The sequence below is a fragment of the Camelina sativa genome, chromosome 20, assembly GCF_030686135.1.
Source record: "Camelina sativa cultivar CO46 ecotype springtype chromosome 20, ASM3068613v1".
Lineage (NCBI taxonomy): Eukaryota > Viridiplantae > Streptophyta > Magnoliopsida > Brassicales > Brassicaceae > Camelina > Camelina sativa.
The window spans coordinates 35,676,398-35,695,780 of NC_141899.1; the positions used below are offsets into that span (position 1 = coordinate 35,676,398).

Consider the following 19,383-nt stretch of genomic DNA (forward strand, 5'->3'; position numbering starts at 1 on the left):
AACCATATCACTTTTGGCTTTTCTATAAAGATACTCCCACGAGTGTTCATTAGAGCAAGTCCATTGGGAGACTTTAGCAAGACTCTTATTTATTTGGGACAAAAAAATAAATCAAAATTGATTAAAAACATAAGAGTTGCCTTTTAATTAGTAAGTTTTGAGACCAACTCTTATCAACTCTTATTGGTACGTGTAGCCATATGATAGGTTTTATTTTTGATATAAAAAACAATTTTTTTCTTTTTTTCTCTTCTTTCTCTTTCTTCTCCACATCTCTTTTGCGGCACCGTTCCTACCTTCACTCCCCAAATTCTCATATTTGCGATTAACCAATCTCCGTTCTTTGCTCTTTTTGATTAAACAATCTTCAGTCTGAGGTGATGATTAAGCAATCAAAACAACACATCAGAGGTTCTGATCTATCGACGAGTTTGGATATGGAACTCACGGAGATTTGCTGTGGGGAAGGAAGCTGAAGATGGGTTTCTCTCGGTACAGTCAAATCTTAACCTCTGTTTCGTTTTTGTATTGCAATTTCCCCCTTTGTCCGTTGTATGAAGTGATTTGGTGTGAACTACTTGCTAATTTGAAATCAAAGGGATATATATAGTTTCCAATGTTTGTTCGTTTGCTAAAAAATTTGATAAAAGATTGGAACTTTTATTTCTGTAGTTTCAAAGTTTCAACCTTCTTCACATTCTTATAATCAGCTTGTTCAGAATGCTGATGAGTGCATGGTCTCAACAATGAGGCCTTGTACGATATCTGCTTCAGGACTCTCAAACTCACTACTCCCAGCTGTAAGACTCATTATCCTATACTGCTCTTCACGAATGCTAAGATTAGTTGTTCTTTGTTCATATATGCGTTGTCTAGATAGTGATTATGTCATTGTTTGGTATCACTATTTCTGATCTGCAAGTCTCTATCGTTTTGTTACTGTTTCCAGTGGCATGTGCTATTGGTTTGTTTATGGATTTGTGAAAATATACAGTCTGCTTGATAATATAGTTGCCTCTGCAAGTTTTGTTACTGTGCTTCATCATGTTTTTTGATGTTTATGGAATTGTGATAGTATACAGTTTGCTTTATAATATAGTTGCCTCTGCAAGCTTTGTTGATGTGCTTCATCATGTTGTTTGTTGTATGTGTCTATGGCTTACATACTTGGTTTGTTCAATGTCTGCAGTTGGTGATTTGAACCACTTGATCTCTGCCACCATGTCTGGTGTGACTTGCTGTCTGAGGTTCCCTGGTCAGCTGAACTCTGACTCCGTAAGCTTGCTGTGAATCTCATCCCATTCCCTCGTCTTCACTTCTTCATGGTGGGATTTCCTCCTCTCACATCAAGAGGTTCTCAGCAGTACTGTTCCCTCACAGTTCCTGAACTCACCCAGCAAATGTGGGACTCCAAGAACATGATGTGTGCTGCAGACCCAAGACATGGACACTACCTCACTGCCTCTGCTATGTTCCGTGGCAAGATGAGCACAAAGGAATTTGATGAGCAGATGCTGAACATGCAGAACAAGAACTCGTTCTACTTTGAAGTCAACCGTCTGTGACATCCCCACCTACTGGTCTGAAGATGGCTTCCACTTTCATCGGCAACTCAACATCAATCCAATAGATGTTCAGCGTGTGAGTGAGCAGTTCACAGCTATGTTCACAAGTTAAACTAAATGTTCCACTTAAATTAGTTATATTAAAAAAAAAATCAAAAATAAGAACTCCAATAAGAGTTTACCATTGGAGAAGTATAATTTTAATTAACAAACACAAAGTTCTTATTTTGTAAAAGTATATTTTTTACTCCTAAAAAAATATAAGAGCTTCAAAATAGTGATCTCCCAATGGAGATGCCCTTAGTGTTACATACAGATAATTCGAATAGCCGTCGGCTATTGGTTTGTTACTTGTATGGTTTTACAAAAACAATTTTGGCTTTGCGAGTATTGGAGATGAATCACTTGATGTTTTCCCGTTATCCAAAACCATATGAATAATTAGAAAAAAGAAGAAAAAAGAACCATGAAGTGGAATATATATACATTTTCTTATTAACAAGAAGACATGACTTTTTTGTTTTGTTTCTCTAACACATTCTTGGAAGAAACTGAACAACCAAACAAAACATCAAACCAACCAACAAGCAAACATCAAACAATCGCTGAATCACATAACCCGTTTATAATTAATTACACTCGGAGCTCACGGGTTTCCACCGCTTCGTAAGAACCAATGAACACGTCACCGTAGATGAGTCCGGCGAGTGCACCACCAACAAGTGGTCCAACCCAATAGATCCAAATCTGTGACAAGTCTTCACTGACAACAGCTGGTCCGAACGACCTTGCTGGGTTCATGGAGCCACCACTGAATGGACCAGCTGCGAGGATGTTGGCACCAACGATGAAACCAATAGCGATCGGCGCGATGGTTCCGAGCGATCCTTTCTTTGGGTCAGCTGCGGTGGCGTAAACGGTGTAGACCAAAGCAAAGGTCACGATGATCTCCATCACAATACCTTCGACCGCTCCTAAACCGGCCGCGACTCCGTGGGTTGGTACGCTCTGCAGAAAAAATCGGGAAACAATTCATTTGATACCCTTTAACGACCGTTTCCTTTTTGCAACGTACTAATATATTTTTGTCACACTATTGTCCGGTAAGCAAATGAACCAAACCGAATAAAATCAAAGCGAATTGGAATATAACAAACATATCTTTCGAGCTACCAAATAAAACCGAACCAAAAGTTCTCAACCTAAACCGCAAAAGCATTTAAGCAACAAACAACGAAAGCCTAAAATATTGTAACCTAAAAACTAATATTCATGATGCAAACCAAAGCGAACCAGAAAAGCAAGAATAACCACTCCTAGGCTACTAATACATACCTTTCCGTTGGTAACAAAGACGAGGAGAAGACAAGCGACGATGGAACCAAGACACTGAGCTATCCAATAGAAGAAACCTGTGATCAATGTTATGTTCCCGCCGATGGCAAGGCCAAGAGTCACAGCTGGGTTAAGGTGACCACCGGAGATGTTAGCAGCAATGGAAACTCCAACGAACAGAGCAAAAGCGTGAGCTATAGCGATGGCTACAAGACCAGCTGGGTCTAAGGCTCCATCAGAGGTCAGCTTGTCAAACGCGATAGCTGAGCCAACGCCAGCGAATACGAAGAGAAGAGTTGCTATAAACTCAGACAAGTAAGCTTTTAGAGATGCTACGCTGAATGAGTCACCCACACTTCCAACTTCGATCTTCACCATTTTTTTATTTTTGCTTGTGGTTGGTTTTGGTTTTGTTATAGCTCGTTCTTCTTTCTATGTTATTTGAGCTTTGTATGGGCTCTTGTTTATATAGCGAGGTGGAGACGACAACGATGGGGCCTATATGACGTGTCAAATCATTATTGGAAGCCGTCCAAACCGCCTCTTAATTGATTAATTCGAAGATTAGCAATATTTAAGATGGTTAGTGACAACTATGTTGGGATTTAAAAACATGTAAGGATAAGAATCTTCTGTTGGCACTTTGATATTCCGCATTTAAATTAAATGTTGTGTCACACCAATAATGATAATGGTCTTATTATGTTTACTAGTCTTTGTTATTTTAAAATTTTCGTACTGGATTAGATAAGTAGGGAAAGTGCTAAAATATTAGTAGGGATTATACTATGTTATTATCCTATTTGTTCTTGTTTCTTACTTCTTAGGAGTTGGTGGATTTGGAATACTATTTTACTAAGATAATTATAAAAAAAATCAAGTACTTATTTAGAAAACTTAAACGTTAGACTTAGGGAACATCTCGAGGTTAATTTCTTCATTTTTTTTTGCATTTATATGAACTTACTGTAGGTCCGCGAAAATCCAAATATGAGATAACGATTATAACACCTATGTAAAACGATAGAAGAAAGGAGTAGAAGTAGATTCTCGGAGGCGAGATACGATCTCTTTCCTTAACCCAAAGTAGCTCCCGCAGTGTGGCGGTTTAGTGAGTACATGGATCCCAGGATACAACCGAGACGAGACCGTGTCACAACACTTGACTACGGACTCAAACGAACGTTGGCGCAAACGATACACTCTTGACGATAACACTTACGTTTTTGTAGTGAGAGAAAGAGGAGTGAGAGAGAGTTGGATTTTGTTTCAGAGTGTTTTGCTTCTCCGCAAGCGTTAAAATAATGAAACGAGAGAGCTCTGTATTTATATGGAGAGGAGGACGAGATGCTCTCCACAAAATCTGGGCTCGTGGACTGATATCTCGGGAAGTTGAGGAGTGGAGAGATGCGATTGAAGTCTCACACGTTGGCGAGATCTCCGGAGCGACTTATTCTTCCGTTTGAGTTGATAAGGCTTCGACTTTGTTTGTTTTAAACACAACAAACTCGATTTGACTTTGCAAATAAAATTTTGAATATTATAAGCAACATACGTAACATGAAATGTAATATAAGTTGCAAATAAATTTACTCCAAAATATTAAACCAAGTCCGGTCCATGCAACGTAATTTCCTCATCCCATAATACTAGTTATAAGCTTTCAAGCTAACCACTTTGGAGATTAATTTCTCATTCATTATAACTTCGCTTTTGACAAGTAACTACACTATGTTATAGTGCTCATTACAAGGAATCCAAAGAGTCCTTAAACCGGTCATTCCGATGACGGACGTCACCGGAAAAGTCACCGGAAAGTTGGCTTAAGCCATGTTGTCAAAAGTGTAGTTCCAACAATCCCCCACATGAATAGAATTTACCCTAAACATAGGAAGATTTTACTGACTCAATAAAAAATAAAAGATAAAAAACTAGACTGACTAGACAGACTCGACTTTCAAGAGTGTATGCGAAAAATAACTGTGTCTGAGATAGTAGCATTTTTCAGCTTTGAACTACTCATTGTTAATATCTGTCGGATTTACCGGCCAGGAGGTGAACATGATGTCTTGAACCACCCAGATATTTATGTAAACCGAGACAACAGGTATAACCCAGCTTCTTTTTCTCGAAGAACCAAGTTCTCTATTGTGTTCGTTTTGGCCATGAACATGCCTGGATTTCATGAGTGAAGTTGGAGAATATAGCCTTACATTTTATTCTCCTAGAAACGGCCTCATTTCACACTCACTAGGTGATTCGCCATTAGCGTTTGTTTTAAGAAGTTTTCCTTTAGGAAATACTCCACTGATATATCAAAGCTTATGGACTTGATCATTAAAAGCATTGCTTAACCTTTAAAGACACAGGAAGTACTGTTTTTCATCTTAGGAACTGGGCTGTGACTATTAGTCATACAGTACTCTAGATTGATTTTGTTTGATTTAGTTTTCCCTTTGAACCTAATTCTTGGGATCTCCAGTCATTTAGGTGGGGTTTCCATCAAACATCCTCTTAGATTGTAGGCTTTAGACCCATTCCTCTTGATGATTTTACAACTTGATCTCTAGCTAGCCCTTTAGTAAAGGGGTCCGCAAGATTAAAAACTGTATTTATGTAATCTACTGTAATTACACCAGTAGTGATCAAGTTTCTAATGGTCTTATGACATCTTCTAATATGACGGTTCTTGCCATTGTAGTGAGTATTGTGTGCTCGGGCAATAGCTGATTGGCTATCGCAGCACGTAATGCCGGCACAGGTTTTTCCCACATCGGAATATCTTCCAAAAAATTACGAAGCCAGTCTGCTTCTTCTGCGGCTTTATCTAAAGCTATAAACTCCGACTCCATGGTTGATCCAGCCGTTAGAGTCTGTTTCGCAGATTTCCATGATACTGCTGCACCTCCTAAAGTAAAGACATATCCACTTGTGGATTTTGAGTTTTTGGAATCAGCTATCCAATTGGCGTCACTGTATCCTTCTAAAACTGTTGGTTCTTTACCATAGTGCAGCCCATAAGTTTTCGTGTATCTTATGTAATTTAATACTCTTCTTATGGCTTGCCAGTGTTTATGACCTGGATTACTGGTGTAACGACTTAGAACGTTGACTGCATGCGCGAGATCGGGCCTTGTACAATTTGATAAGTACATGAGACTTCCGATCACCCTAGCATACTCTATCTGTGACACCGCTTCACCCGAGTTTTTGGTCAAGTGAAGTTCATGATCTACAAGAGTTTTTGCTTTTCCTTTTGAGTAGTTTTTAAATCGCTCAAGTATCTTTTCAGCATAATGTGCCTGTGACAGAATAATTCCGTCAGCGGTTCTAGTGATTTTAATCCCTAGAATGACATCCGCTAAACCCATATCTTTCATGTCAAATTGACCATGAAGCATAGTTTTTGTTTGTTGGATTATGTTCTTTGAATTTCTCCAAGACTTCGTCTTTACTACGTAACAAGTAAACGTAGCAATATTTTGTACAATCATCTATGAAAGTAACAAAATACTTTTTACCGCCTCTAGATTGTACGTATTTTAAATCACATAAATCTGTGTGTATTAATTCTAGAGGTTGGGTTGCTCTTTCAACATGAGGTGATGGTGTTTTGTGAGTTTCGCTTGAACGCATACTTCACATTTTTCTTTGCTTATTTTGCATTTGGGGATTAGGTTCAAATTAATTAATCTTTGCATAGATTTATAATTCACATGTCCTAATCGTTCATGCCATAAATTAGAAGACTCAACCAAATAAGCAACTGAATTTTTATTCATGGAATTGTTTGAAACAGAAGTAGAAGCTACATCATTTTTCTTAAGGATTGTTGCAACACACAGCTTAACAAGTCCTCCCTTAACAAAACCTTTGCCAATAAAGACACCATTCTTCCTCAGAGTCATCTGATCGGACGCAAGGTTAGCAGCAAAGCCATGCTTACTCAATAGGGTCCCAGAGACTAGATTCTTCCTCATGTCTGGAACATGCTTCACGTTGTGGAGCGTGACGGCCATTCCGGAAGTCATCTTCAAGACCACTTTTCCGGTTCCAACGATCTTGGAGTGAGACACAATGCCCATCATCAGATTCTCACAAGACTTGGATTTCTGATAAGTGCTGAACATGTCTCTGTGAATGCATATGTGGGTAGTGGCTCCAATGTCGTACCACCACTCCCTTGGGTTCTCATTGTTCATCACCACATTTGCTTCCGTGACGACCGCACACAAGTCTTCTTCAGTCAAATTGGCTTGATTTTTACCCTTATCTTTGCTGCGACATTCAGCGCTTTTGTGACCTTTCTTGCCACAGTGGCTGCACTTTCCAGCAAACTTCTTAGCCCCACCTTGCTTCTTGAAGAACGTGGAGGACTGAGGTGCCGTCTTGCCTGGAACAGCCTTTTTTGGTGAAGCTCTTTTGTTGCCGTAGACAACCTTAGCTTTCCCTTTTCTCCTATACTCAGCCATATTAGCATTCTCATCAATGACGGACACAGTGTTGTCACGTTCAGTTGATTGGTTTTGCAGCCTTGAGATTAGGTTGAGCAAGGTGATTGGCTTCTGCTTGTGATCCAGATAGTGCTTGAAGTCGCTCCAACTTGGAGGTAGCTTCTCAATGAAGCAATTCACCGTGAAAGTCTCACATATGTTCATTCCTTCATCAGCTAACTGTTGTGCAAGCACTTGAAGCTCATGTACCTGGTCCATTATGGGCCTAGAATCCACCATATGGTAGTTGAGAAACTCCCTTGTGGCGTGTTTCCCTGAGCCCACATTGTAGACTTTGTACTTGGTTTCTAGAAGATTCCAGAGAACCTTGGAGGTTAGTGCTTTGTTAAACACCTTGAACAGCTTTTCCTCCATGTGCACAAGGATGGCATTTTTGCACAAGTAGTCCGAGTGATGCCATGCATCAACACTTGCATTCGCATGCACGTCGTTGTTATCAAGAGGCAGTAACGGAGCATCCTCGGTGAGAAACTTCTGCAGGTTGAGTGTACAAAAGAAGAAGTGCATCTTTTGTTGCCACGATTCAAAGTTTGTGCCATCAAACTTGTTGGGCGTCACTGCAGAGCTCGGGATGCTCGGTTTCAGCTCGGTCGGAAGGAGAGGAGCAGGTGGTGGACCATTCCCGGGTCGGGTTGTCGACTCACGAAGTTCCTCAGCACCTCCGTTGTTGTTGTTGTTTTCAACACCGTTAGTCATCTGTTCATAAAAGACAAAAATATGTCAATATTTGTGAACAAATATAATTATTAATCAATAGTTAGCAATTAAATAATTGAATAATTAAATTAATTTAATTTGCTAAAAATTAATTATTTTCTGTAGATAGCTATTATAGTACGTTGCACTAAAGCTATCGTAGAAAAAAATTTTGATTGCTCGAAAAAACTGTTTCACGAAACTACCACATGCATGGTCTTCATGGAAACTGTTTTTGAAATCTCGAGAATCTTGAAGCGTTTTTGCGAAACACACCCGAAGGCCTTCACATAAAACGTTCAAACATCGCTTACACTACGGCATTAATCGTTATCAACTGTTCGCGTCGTAAGATCCGTTTTAAACTATATGTAGAAAACGAATCTTTACTTTGAATTTCTCCAAGACTTCGTCTTTACTACGTAACAAGTAAACGTAGCAATATTTTGTACAATCATCTATGAAAGTAACAAAATACTTTTTACCGCCTCTAGATTGTACGTATTTTAAATCGCATAAATCTGTGTGTATTAATTGTAGAGGTTGGGTTGCTCTTTCAACATGAGGTGATGGTGTTTTTGTGAGTTTCGCTTGAACGCATACTTCACATTTTTCTTTGCTTATTTTGCATTTGGGGATTAGGTTCAAATTAATTAATCTTTGCATAGATTTATAATTCACATGTCCTAATCGTTCATGCCATAAATTAGAAGACTCAACCAAATAAGCAACTGAATTTTCATTCATGGAATTGTTTGAAACAGAAGTAGAAGCTACATCATTTTTCTTAAGGATTGTTGCAACACACAGCTTAACAAGTCCTCCCTTAACAAAACCTTTGCCAATAAAGACACCATTCTTCCTCAGAGTCATCTGATCGGACGCAAGGTTAGCAGCAAAGCCATGCTTGCTCAATAGGGTCCCAGAGACTAGATTTTGTGGAGAGCATCTCATCCTCCTCTCCATATAAATACATAGCTCTCTCGTTTCATTATCTTGACGCTTGCGGAGAAGCAAAACACTCTGAAACGAAATCCAACTCTCTCTCACTCCTCTTTCTCTCACTACAAAAACGTAAGTGTTATCGTCAAGAGTGTATCGTTTGCGCCAACGTTCGTTTGAGTCCGTAGTCAAGTGTTGTGACACGGTCTCGTCTCGGTTGTATCCTGGGATCCATGTACTCACTAAACCGCCACACTGCGGGAGCTACTTTGGGTTAAGGAAAAAGATCGTATCTCGCCTCCGAGAATCTACTTCAACTCCTTTCTTCTATCGTTTTACATAGGTGTTATAATCGTTATCTCATATTTGGATTTTCGCGGTCCTACACTTACATACATATGCTTATAGACAAAAATATCGTAGGTGAGTACTGGAATCTCAACTTTTTCAAAATGTATATAGTCGGCTACGTTCAGGTGAAGAATATAAAAAAACTACAACCATGCGTTGATTAATTTTACTTAAACGAATTTTATCGTATTGTTAAAACCTAAAAGGGCTTAAACGAATTTATGCGTGGTATTATGTGATTTGCCCATGAAAAGATAATTTTATTTACCATAAAAAGGTAATATTGTATGTTTCATTTAGCCGAAAAGTGTATAATTCTGATTTCTGAATATTGAAAGGTGCTCCAGCTCCACCATGATGGCAAATTAATTTATCTTTCTTAAGTGATCTATTGCTTTTTTTATTTGTTTTTAGCCGTCCATTCCAGTCCCACCTTATATATTTTTATTTTGGTTTGGTCATCAAAAGGGTGATTAATCAATAGTTATTTTAGTGAAAAGGTTTAGGCAAGGGATAACACATTTCTATCACCGCTCTGTTCTTTTTGCGGCACGGAAATTGAGTCCAAAGATCACTTGTTCCTATCTTGTTCTTACTCATCATCCATCTGGCAACTGTAAATCTCAGAGAAAGTGTTGTGTTTCTTATTAATATGTAAAGAGTATATATAGATACAATAGACTTGATGCACAAGTAGAGAATATTGACTTAATATATACACAATAAGATATGGAACATATCCTTTTCCCTAACACTCCCCCTCAAGGTGGAGCGTGTAAGTCGAGAACGCCCAACTTGGACCGTATATACTTGAATTGATCACAACCAAGAGCTTTAGTAAAGATGTCAGCCAACTGTTCTTTAGTATGAATGTGAGTAGTAGTTATAGTATCGGAAGCAATTTCATCACGAATGAAATGACAATCACTTTCAATATGCTTCGTACGTTCATGAAAAACAGAGTTTGCTGCGATTTGAAGAGCAGCCTGACTATCACTGAATAAATGCATCGGCTGATTATGATCGACACCAAGAAACTGCAAAACTTCTTTAAGCCACAAGTGCTCCGTACAGGTCATAGCCATGGCGCGATACTCCGCTTCAGCCGATGAAAGAGAGACACGACTTTGCTTCTTTGTCTTCCATTGAAGAGGAGAATTGCCAAGCATAACCATATAACCCGTAAGAGACCGTCGAGATGAAGGACACTTGTTGAAATCGGAATCACAATAAGCATTCACTTGAAGAGGAGCCGTGGAAGAAAGAACAACCCCCTGACCAGGTGAAGATTTCAAGTAGCGAACCAAACATTGAGCAGCGTCCCAATGATCCAGAAGAGGTGTCTTCATAAACTGTGCAAGAATGTTGACAGCATAACTTAACTCAGGACGGGTGTGAGTGAGATAAACAAGACGCCCAACGAGGCGTCGATATTGAGCTGGATCCGAGTACGGTGCACTCGTAGAGTCCAACAATGTATGATTTTGCTCCATAGGAGTATCAGCCGGACACGAACCAGACAAACCACACTCGTCGATTATATCAAGACAATATTTTCGTTGTGAGAGAAAAATACCATCAGGTCCACGAGCAACTTCAATTCCAAGAAAATATTTCAACAGACCGAGATCCTTCATCTTGAAACAGCGAGATAAATAAGCTTTAAACGATATGAGAACTGCAGAATCAGCACCACAAACGATCAAGTCATCAACATAGACAAGAACATGAAGAACAACACCACCACGCCGATAGGTAAACAGAGAATTATCTTTGTGAGAGCGAACAAAACCGTAGTCAAGGAGAGCAGTAGACAACTTTGAAAACCAGCAGCGAGGAGCTTGCCGTAGACCATAAATGGACATTTTAAGCTTGCACACAAGAGATGGATCAGCGGGATGAAAACCGGGAGGTGGTTTCATATAGATATCCTCGTCAAGGTCACCATGTAAGAACGCGTTGTGAACATCCATCTGATGGAGTTCCCAATTCTTAACCGAAGCAACACCAAGTAAGGTCCGGACAGTTTGAAGTTTCCCAACCGGAGCAAAGGTCTCCAAGAAATCAACACCCTCTTTTTGGTGATTACCAAGAGCTACTAACCGAGCCTTATACCGTTCAAGTGTACCATCCGAATTGAACTTAAGCCGATACACCCATTTAGAACCGAGAGCTTTGACACCCGGTGGAAGACATTCAAGCGTCCAGGTCTCGTTAAGTTCTAATGCGTCAATCTCCTTGCGCATAGCATCACGCCATTCTAATATTTGAACTGCTTGCTTATAAGTAACCGGTTCATCGACCATTGTTACGGCTGCAAGAAACTTTTGATGTGCAGAGCTAAACTTTTCACAAGAAACATAGTGTGCTATAGGATAGAAACAAGTACCTGAAGATGCTGGATCAGACGAAGGCTTGAGAGAGATGAGGGTTTCAGCGTGACGTGCAGAATAGGCAACATAAGGCTTAAGACGAGTAGACGGAAACTTTGTGCGATGACCACGACCTAGTGGTTCAGTACCAACATCGAAGTCATCAGAGTTCTCATCAGAAACAACAACGGAATCAGAAGTGGTGACGGCCGTAGGAGCGGGAGCCGGAGAAGAGTCAACCACCGTAGTAGATGTAGTATCAAGAACCGTAGGAGGAACAGGAGTAGGAAGACTCCCCCTGGATTCGAGAGGCAGAGGTGCAATTTCATCAACAGAATCATTAGCAGAGATAAGTGGCAGTGACACAACCGGAGATACAATTGGCGGATTGGAGACGGTAGAGGAACAGTATGGAAAGACATATTCGTTAAAGATAACATCACGAGAAACAAAAATGTCTTCGGTCTCCATATCATAAACCCGCCACCCTTTTTGATTAGGAGGATAACCGAGAAAAATACATTTCCGGCCACGTTCTTGAAACTTATCACGTCGAGAAGAATGACGTTTGGCAAAGCACAAACAACCAAAGACACGAAGTTGTGCAAAATTCGGAGGAGTAGAGTGCAAAAGCTCATGCGGAGTTTTGCCTTGTAGAAGAGGAGTGGGTGTGCGATTGATCAAATACGCAGCAGTGAGAACACTCTCGCCCCAAAATTGAACTGGTAAATCGGCTTGAAAGAGCAAAGAACGTGCCATGTTGAGAATATGACGATGTTTACGCTCAACTCTCCCATTTTGTTGCGGAGTATAAACGCAAGAAGTTTGATGAAGAAAGCCATGGTCTCTAAAGAAAGAACGAAGACCAAGAAACTCACTCCCATTGTCACTACGAATGATTTTGATCTTTTTCCCAAATTGTTGATGAGCCATGGCCACAAATTGTTTGAGATGAGCAGCGACTTCGCTTTTGGCAAGAAGAAGATAGGTCCACACAGCCCGAGAATAGTCATCCACAATAGTAAGAAAATAGTGTGCTCCACACGTAGAAGCAGTTTTGTATGGTCCCCAAATATCACAATGAATCAAAGAAAAACATGTATCAGCTTTATTCGTACTTTCGGGAAAAACCGACCGTGTTTGTTTAGCTTGAATACAAACTTCGCAAAAATCATTATGATCACTAATATGGTGTGCAGAATCCGGTAAATTAGATAAAAAAACTAGATAGAATCTTCGTAGAAGGATGCCCCAAACGTTCATCCCAAAGAGTTCTTGAGGATTTTTTGACATTGTTGATGCGTGCTGAAACCGCTCCAAGAAAGTGATAAACCCCATCTCTCTCTTCACCTGCGCCAATCAGCATCTTCGAAGTGCGGTCTTGTATAACACACAATGTATCAGTAAATAAAGTGTAGCAAGACAACTCACGACAAAGTCTAGCGAGAGAAATAAGGGTGCAAGAGAGATCGGGAACATAAAGAACACGATTCAATGTCACATGATCTCCAAGAATCATCGTCCCTTCTTTAGTAGCATAAGTATGTTTTCCATTGGGAAGAACAACAATACTTCGAGGGATGTCATGCGTATCCACAAGGAGATCATCATCACCTGTCATATGATGAGACGCTCCAAAGTCAAGGAGAAACTTAACACAAGAATGCTTACCGGAGAGCTTATCGGAACCAGAAGTTTGGTCAGGTTTTAACAAGTTCACAATGGCAGACCATGTGGCCTTACTGACACCAGGTAAGTTAGGGAGATCAGCTTCGGAGAAAGCCTGAGCATTGTTAGCACGGTAGGAAGTAGAAGAGGAACGCCCACGACCTCGTCCTCGGTAAGAGCCACGGCCGCGACCGCGAGTAGAGTCTGATCGGGAGCCTTCTCGAGTGTCACCATGTTTCTCTATCCACCACTCGGGCAAGCCATGAAGTTCAAAACACGTATCAACCGTGTGACTGGTACGGCCACAATGAGTACATGGTCCTTGAGGAAGACGTGTAGCGGAAGAAATAGCATTGACACCAGCCTTCACAGCAAAGCTGACGGCATCAATACGTTCTTCTTTAGAACGAGCAACGATCAGATGATGTTCTTCAGCAATGACTTCAGAGTAAACATGATCAAGTGTCATGTTAGTGTCGCGGTTGAGACGGCTAAGGATGTTGGTACGTGTAGTACCAAACCGAGAAGCATCGAGACCCATGAGAAATTGGTGTATACGCTCAAGATCACGACGTGCTTGCTGCTTGAGACGTTGAGGACAGGACGGAGAGTTGCAACAACAGTCAATGAACGGTTCAAAGTCATCGAGATCATCCCACATCACCTTGAGTTGACCGAAATAGTCAGCAACAGACTGACCGTCTTGAGCACAGCGAGCAATAGAGGATTTGATTTGGTGAACACAAGAAGCATTCCCAATAGAGTAACGAACACGCAAGTTGTCCCAAAGAACTTTTGCATTGTCAACAAACGAGATAACCTTTTGGACTTGAGGATCTAAGCATGCATAGAGCCAGCCGCATAACATCGAGTTGACTTGAACCCACCGTTGGTAATCGGGAGAATCAGTTGCAGGTTTGAGAAGAGAGCCATCGACAAGCCCAAGTTTATGCTTTGCTGCGAGATTGTTGCGTGCGATCTTAGCCCACTTCTCATAATTTTCGCCATTAAGAAGAAACGGGGTAAGGACATGGTGTGGCTGATCATTAGAAGATAGATGGTAAGGGGAAGATGTGATCAATTCCTTAGTAGTAGTAGTAGAAAGGGCTGAGGCTGTAGCCATCGGATAGGTAGAAAAGAAAGTAGAAAAAAAACTGTTTCCTTTGAAAAGAAGAAACGGCAGAGGAAAGAAAGAATTTAGATTTTTAGGGTTTTCTAACTTGGCTCTGATACCATGTAAATCTCAGAGAAAGTGTTGTGTTTCTTATTGATATGTAAAGAGTATATATAGATACAATAGACTTGATGCACAAGTAGAGAATATTGACTAAAGATATACACAATAAGATATGGAACATATCCTTTTCCCTAACAGCAACCTATCATCACAAGGATAGACCCAAACAGAGCCCTGTTCATCTCCTGGTCTAAGCTCCTCTCTTGGGTTTGAGCCTCTTCTCATTCAGCTCCGTCTCTGTTTAGGAAGCTGGTAGTTCAAGCTACAGGCTATCACATCTGGAAGCAAAGAAATAATTTTTTCCACAACTCTCAAAGCATCTCTCCGGCGCAAATTTTCAAATTTATTGACAGAGAGCTTCGCAACATCTTCATTGCTCGTGGTCATCGAAAGAGATTCCGCAACTTCTTGCTTTTTTGGCTTTAATAGTGTTTCACGCTAAGTGATTCCTCTTGTCTGTTACCTTGTTTTTATCTTTTTTGCCAAGGTCTCAAAATTATCTTAGGTTCTTAATATGTAAAACCAAAACTTCTTCATTTATAATGATATTAACAATTTCGCAAAAAAAAAAAAAAAAAAAAAAGAAAAAGAAAGGGATAACACATTTTATTAGTTAGTTATTCTATTTCGGAGGATACGTAAGCATGGCTGGCACGTAGACGTAGTAATGTTCATCTCACTCTACTGACAAACCCTCCGATCCATCCAGCAGCTTCAGATTATGGACCTTTTAATGAATGGGCCTAACTAAAGCCCATCAAAATCTGAAATATTCCAAAACCCAACAAAGACAGAGCGATATTTATTTATTTTCCAGCTTCTTCTTCTTTAGTCTTTACTCCGTCCGTCCTTAAAACCCTATAAACCTCTCTGTGGACGAAGATCGATCTCACTTTATTCTTCTTCTTCCGGGCATCATCTTCTCTATCTCTTGCAATGGCTTCCAGAATCATGAACAGATCCTCCGTCTCGTCTCTCAGATCCGCAATCAGATCTTCGCTTCGAAATTCTCCCGTTGGCACCGGATCTTCACCGGCTGCTTCTTCCGCCGGATTTCGTATTCCGTCTAAACCGGCTGCTTCTCCTCTTCCCCGATTCTCTTTCTCCAGGTCTGTCGACTGTTTCCATGACTTCAATCGCCTAATTTCGAAATTTCAACTTCCCATTTCGTCATTTCTTTGATCTGTGGTGTTCCTAATTCTTCGATTTAGGGTTTTTCATCTGATGCGTGGGTTTTACCGTTTCTATGTTAGGTGTCCATCTGAGCTTGGGTGTGTTCAGTCGCTGTTACCGCTTCACAGCACGGTGGCGGCTGCTCGGTTGACGTCTTGCCTTAGCACTACTTCCAGAAGCAGCCGAGCTCTCTCTCAGGGTACTCTCTGCTGCACCTCTCCCGACCTCTAATTCTCTTTTCTGCTCTTTCTTTCTTGTGAGTATAGCTTTTTTTTTTTTTCTTTTTTTGGGTGCTTTCTTCTCTATTTTTGGATCCTTCTTTTTTTTTTTTTGTGTCTTTACAATTTGTAATTCTATGTTGCAGTTTTTAAATTGACTGAGCTCACATAAAATTTTGATACTTTTATGTATTGCACACATGGTCTTTGGTCTTAGCAGTCGATTTTGTGTTAGAAAGCTTTAAACCTTTTCTAGTCATTTACATGTGAGGACATTAAATTGCTGTGAGAAAAGGATTAAATTTATAGTAGCTTCGATGTTATGATTGATTGCTTATATGAAGTGTTGCAAGATCTATGATTAATTCATATGACTATGCTTTTTCCTTATTTATGTTAATTCTTCGTTTTCTGACTTTCTTACTTGGTAAAATAGTTGTATTATTATGTAGTGTTGGTAGATTTAATGTTTGACTCATAACAACTAGGAGGATTAACCCTAGTAAAACTAGTATATTGAGTGAATCAGTTTCTAGAGTTGTGAAAGAGTTTTGAGCTTTAGTGCCATTGTGTCCGTCTAATTATGAGTACTTGGTTCATGCAGGCACATAATTTCACCGTTACCATGTGGGATCCTTGCATCTTTATCAAGTATGAACCTTTTTTTAGTTTTAGTAATCCAAATGAAATATTGGAATACAAGCTGTAGGATAGATAGACCCCGGAAAACGTGGAATTGTCATTGTGTTTTTTTTGCTTTTCTTTTCTATGAATACCAGTCTAAGTTAGTTCATGATCTGCGTATAAGAGTGGCATATATACTCTAGTAATTTGTAAAAATGCTCTTTGTCCCAGATGGAATCGATGGCACGTGAGACGTATTTGCAGTTGTTTTGAAAGGTGGGCTCTGTCAACAATGCTTTGGTGATCATTTAGATTTTAGGAAGCTTATTTTAGATGAGATGCCTTGACTAGTTTACTGTTCATCTGATTTACTTTAACATTTTCCAAAGTTTCTTACCATGAAGTCAATATTGCCCAAAGCATCCGTCTTTCTTTCTTTCTTCTTGGTAAATATCAGTTCCTGTTTCTGTCCTAACCTTTATTTCTCTTTCTGTTTACTGTTGTAGAGATGGGCCTTTCAGTCCCAAGGTGACCTGATACATTCATGAAGATTATTACTATTGAGTGAGGAAAGCTTCTCTTAAACTTATAGACAAGTTCTTTGTTTGTGACTCCAGACTCGTGTCATTTTCATTTTGATTCATGAAAAAAAAAATGTAATACAGTTTCACCTTTTTCCACGAGTCAACTCCCAGATTCAAAGCTAGCTTGACATTATATTTAAATAACCAAAAGCTCAAAACTTAATAGATAGATACTAAAGCTGTATTGCTACATTCTGCTCTTGAATCCAGCTAGACCCGACTTCTTTCTTTACCCCTTTTTCTCTCATTATCTTCCTAATTTGACTAACTTCTCTCCATCTCTCATGGTAAGCATAGAGATTCGACATAACTATGTATACATACTCATCCTCATCAGCTTCCCCCAACTCAATCATCTTGGCGGCAACGATTTTGGCAGCTTTCAGATCCTTTCGAACACTACAAGCACCAAGCAAAGCCCTCCAAGCCACACTATCATACCCAAAACCAAAATCTTGAATCACCTTTTTTGCCTGCCAAACCTCTCCTGTCTGCCCCATAGCTCTTATAAGAGAACAACAATGCTCTATGCTTGGTTTGATCCCATACTCGTTGACCATCATCTCAAAGAAGCCAACTGTGACTTCCATTGGAACTTCACAATGAGAACAAACAGCTAAGAGATTCAAGAATGTGAACCGATCAGGTTTCATGAATCTTTCTTGTTTCAATTGGTTAAAGAGCTTGATTGCCTCAGTTGAATCGCCATTACGAGCATATCCAGAGATCATTGCGTTCCATGCAGTAAGATTCTTTCTAGGCATCTTGCAAAAGATCAGCTCAGCGTGCTTTAACATCCCGCATTTGGAATACATGTCTATAAGAGCACTTGCGACAACAACTCGAGAATCTAGACCAAGCTTGAGAGCACAAGAATGCATAAGGCTTCCCCATGGAACCACAGCGAGGGTGGCAATGGCGGCCAGAAATATTGACAAGCTGTACTCATCCAATCTGACTCCCAACGAATGCATTTTTTTGAAAAGTTCAGTAGCTTCTCCTGATTGCTCACTGTTGACATAGCCGGTCAATATAGTGTTCCATGAAGATGAATTAGGGTTAGGCATATCTGATAGAACCTGAAAGGCATTATTGAAATCCCCGGACTTGACAAAAGCATCGATGAGCTCGTTGTATGTTACAGTATCTGGATTTGGCATTTGGTGGAAAAACCAAAGTCCCAGCTGGAGCTTACAGTTCCTTGAGCAGGAAGCAACGATAGCATTCCAAGAAACAGTGTCCTTTTCTTCCATGTGCTGGAATACCAAAACTGCATCATCCATGGAACCACATTTACCGTACATGTCAATTAGACAATTACCCACTACGACATTGCCTTTCTCTAGGCCAAGCTTCACAGTCTTGGAATGGATACAGGCTCCAAGCAGCAAGAGACGCAGTCGTGAGCAAGCAGCTAAAGCGGCTGTAAAAGAGAATTCGTTAGGGAAGACATCAGATCTGTGGAGCTCGAGAAACAAAGAGAGTCCTTCCTGGAACCTTCCCGACTGAACATAACCAGAAACCAATGAGTTCCAAGAAATGACATCTGGGTAAGGCATTTCGTCAAACACTTTGTGAGCATCTTCCAGCGAGTCACTTGTCTTGTAAAACCTCATCAGGGAATTGGAAAGACGCGTATCTGAGACAAACCCATGTTTTATGACGTAACCATGAAGCTGCTGACACAAAGAAACGTAGCCATGGTTGCCGGAGACGCGGAGCAAGTGAACAAGTGGAGAAGCATCTGGCTTGTCGCCATCATTGATCAATTCAACGGCAGATCGTAACACGCCGATGGAATCGAACCGAGCCAGTCCATGAGTTCGAAGAAGCAGTGGAACCAACATGACTCCTCGTGGGAAAAGCTGTAAGTTTATTCGACACAGATCTTAGCATTTGACTTTTAAACAGACTGGTCCATACCATGATGTTGCTTCATATGTAATAAAAATTCCAAAAAATTTGGTAACGTTTTTAAAAAAAAAAAAAAAAATGAATCTTTAATTTGGGGAAGATTGCAGAACAGAACAGAGATTGAAGGTTGGGATAAAAAGTGGCTTAAAATAGACAATAAAAATGTTTATATGGAAAGTAACAAATATAG

The 19,383-nt window shown here is 40.1% G+C and overlaps 2 protein-coding genes, 1 long non-coding RNA gene and 2 pseudogenes across 11 annotated transcripts; 2 read left to right on the forward strand and 3 right to left on the reverse strand.

Annotated features, from left to right (window-relative positions):
• The first annotated feature begins 200 nt into the window (after nt 1-200).
• LOC104772030 (uncharacterized) lies at nt 201-1,840 on the forward strand. Of its 2 annotated transcripts, XR_764996.2 has the most exons (3): nt 208-492; nt 673-800; nt 1,190-1,840. It is a non-coding gene; the product is annotated as an uncharacterized LOC104772030 (long non-coding RNA). The 2 variants fall into 2 exon arrangements; XR_015593046.1 differs by lacking the exon at nt 673-800 and having other exon boundaries at nt 201-492.
• Nucleotides 1,841-2,026: 186 nt separating this feature from the next.
• Nucleotides 2,027-3,359, reverse strand: LOC104772033 (aquaporin TIP2-3-like). Its single transcript, XM_010496676.3, has 2 exons — nt 2,901-3,359; nt 2,027-2,573 (listed from the first exon to the last, which is right to left on the reverse strand). The coding sequence occupies exons 1-2, from the start codon at nt 3,276-3,278 to the stop codon at nt 2,199-2,201; spliced, it is 753 nt and encodes a 250-aa protein (XP_010494978.1). The 5' UTR covers nt 3,279-3,359; the 3' UTR covers nt 2,027-2,198.
• Nucleotides 3,360-5,545: 2,186 nt separating this feature from the next.
• Nucleotides 5,546-6,301, reverse strand: LOC147919910 (secreted RxLR effector protein 161 pseudogene; annotated as a pseudogene).
• Nucleotides 6,302-15,495: 9,194 nt separating this feature from the next.
• On the forward strand, nt 15,496-17,401 carry LOC104772035 (uncharacterized). Of its 8 annotated transcripts, none has more exons than XR_015593048.1 (5): nt 15,496-15,789; nt 15,934-16,109; nt 16,676-16,722; nt 16,927-16,971; nt 17,202-17,401. XR_015593048.1 is itself a non-coding variant. In XM_087505302.1 (4 exons), exons 1-3 carry the CDS (start codon nt 15,617-15,619, stop codon nt 16,681-16,683), a joined length of 300 nt encoding a protein of 99 aa, XP_087361428.1. In that variant the 5' UTR covers nt 15,496-15,616; the 3' UTR covers nt 16,684-16,722; nt 17,202-17,401. The 8 variants fall into 8 exon arrangements, 4 of the variants coding, with proteins under 4 accessions (XP_087361428.1, XP_087361427.1, XP_087361425.1 ...); XR_015593052.1 differs by having other exon boundaries at nt 15,934-16,052; XR_015593050.1 differs by lacking the exon at nt 16,927-16,971.
• LOC104772964 (putative pentatricopeptide repeat-containing protein At5g47460 pseudogene) lies at nt 17,296-19,313 on the reverse strand (annotated as a pseudogene).
• Between the last annotated feature and the right edge of the window lie 70 nt (nt 19,314-19,383).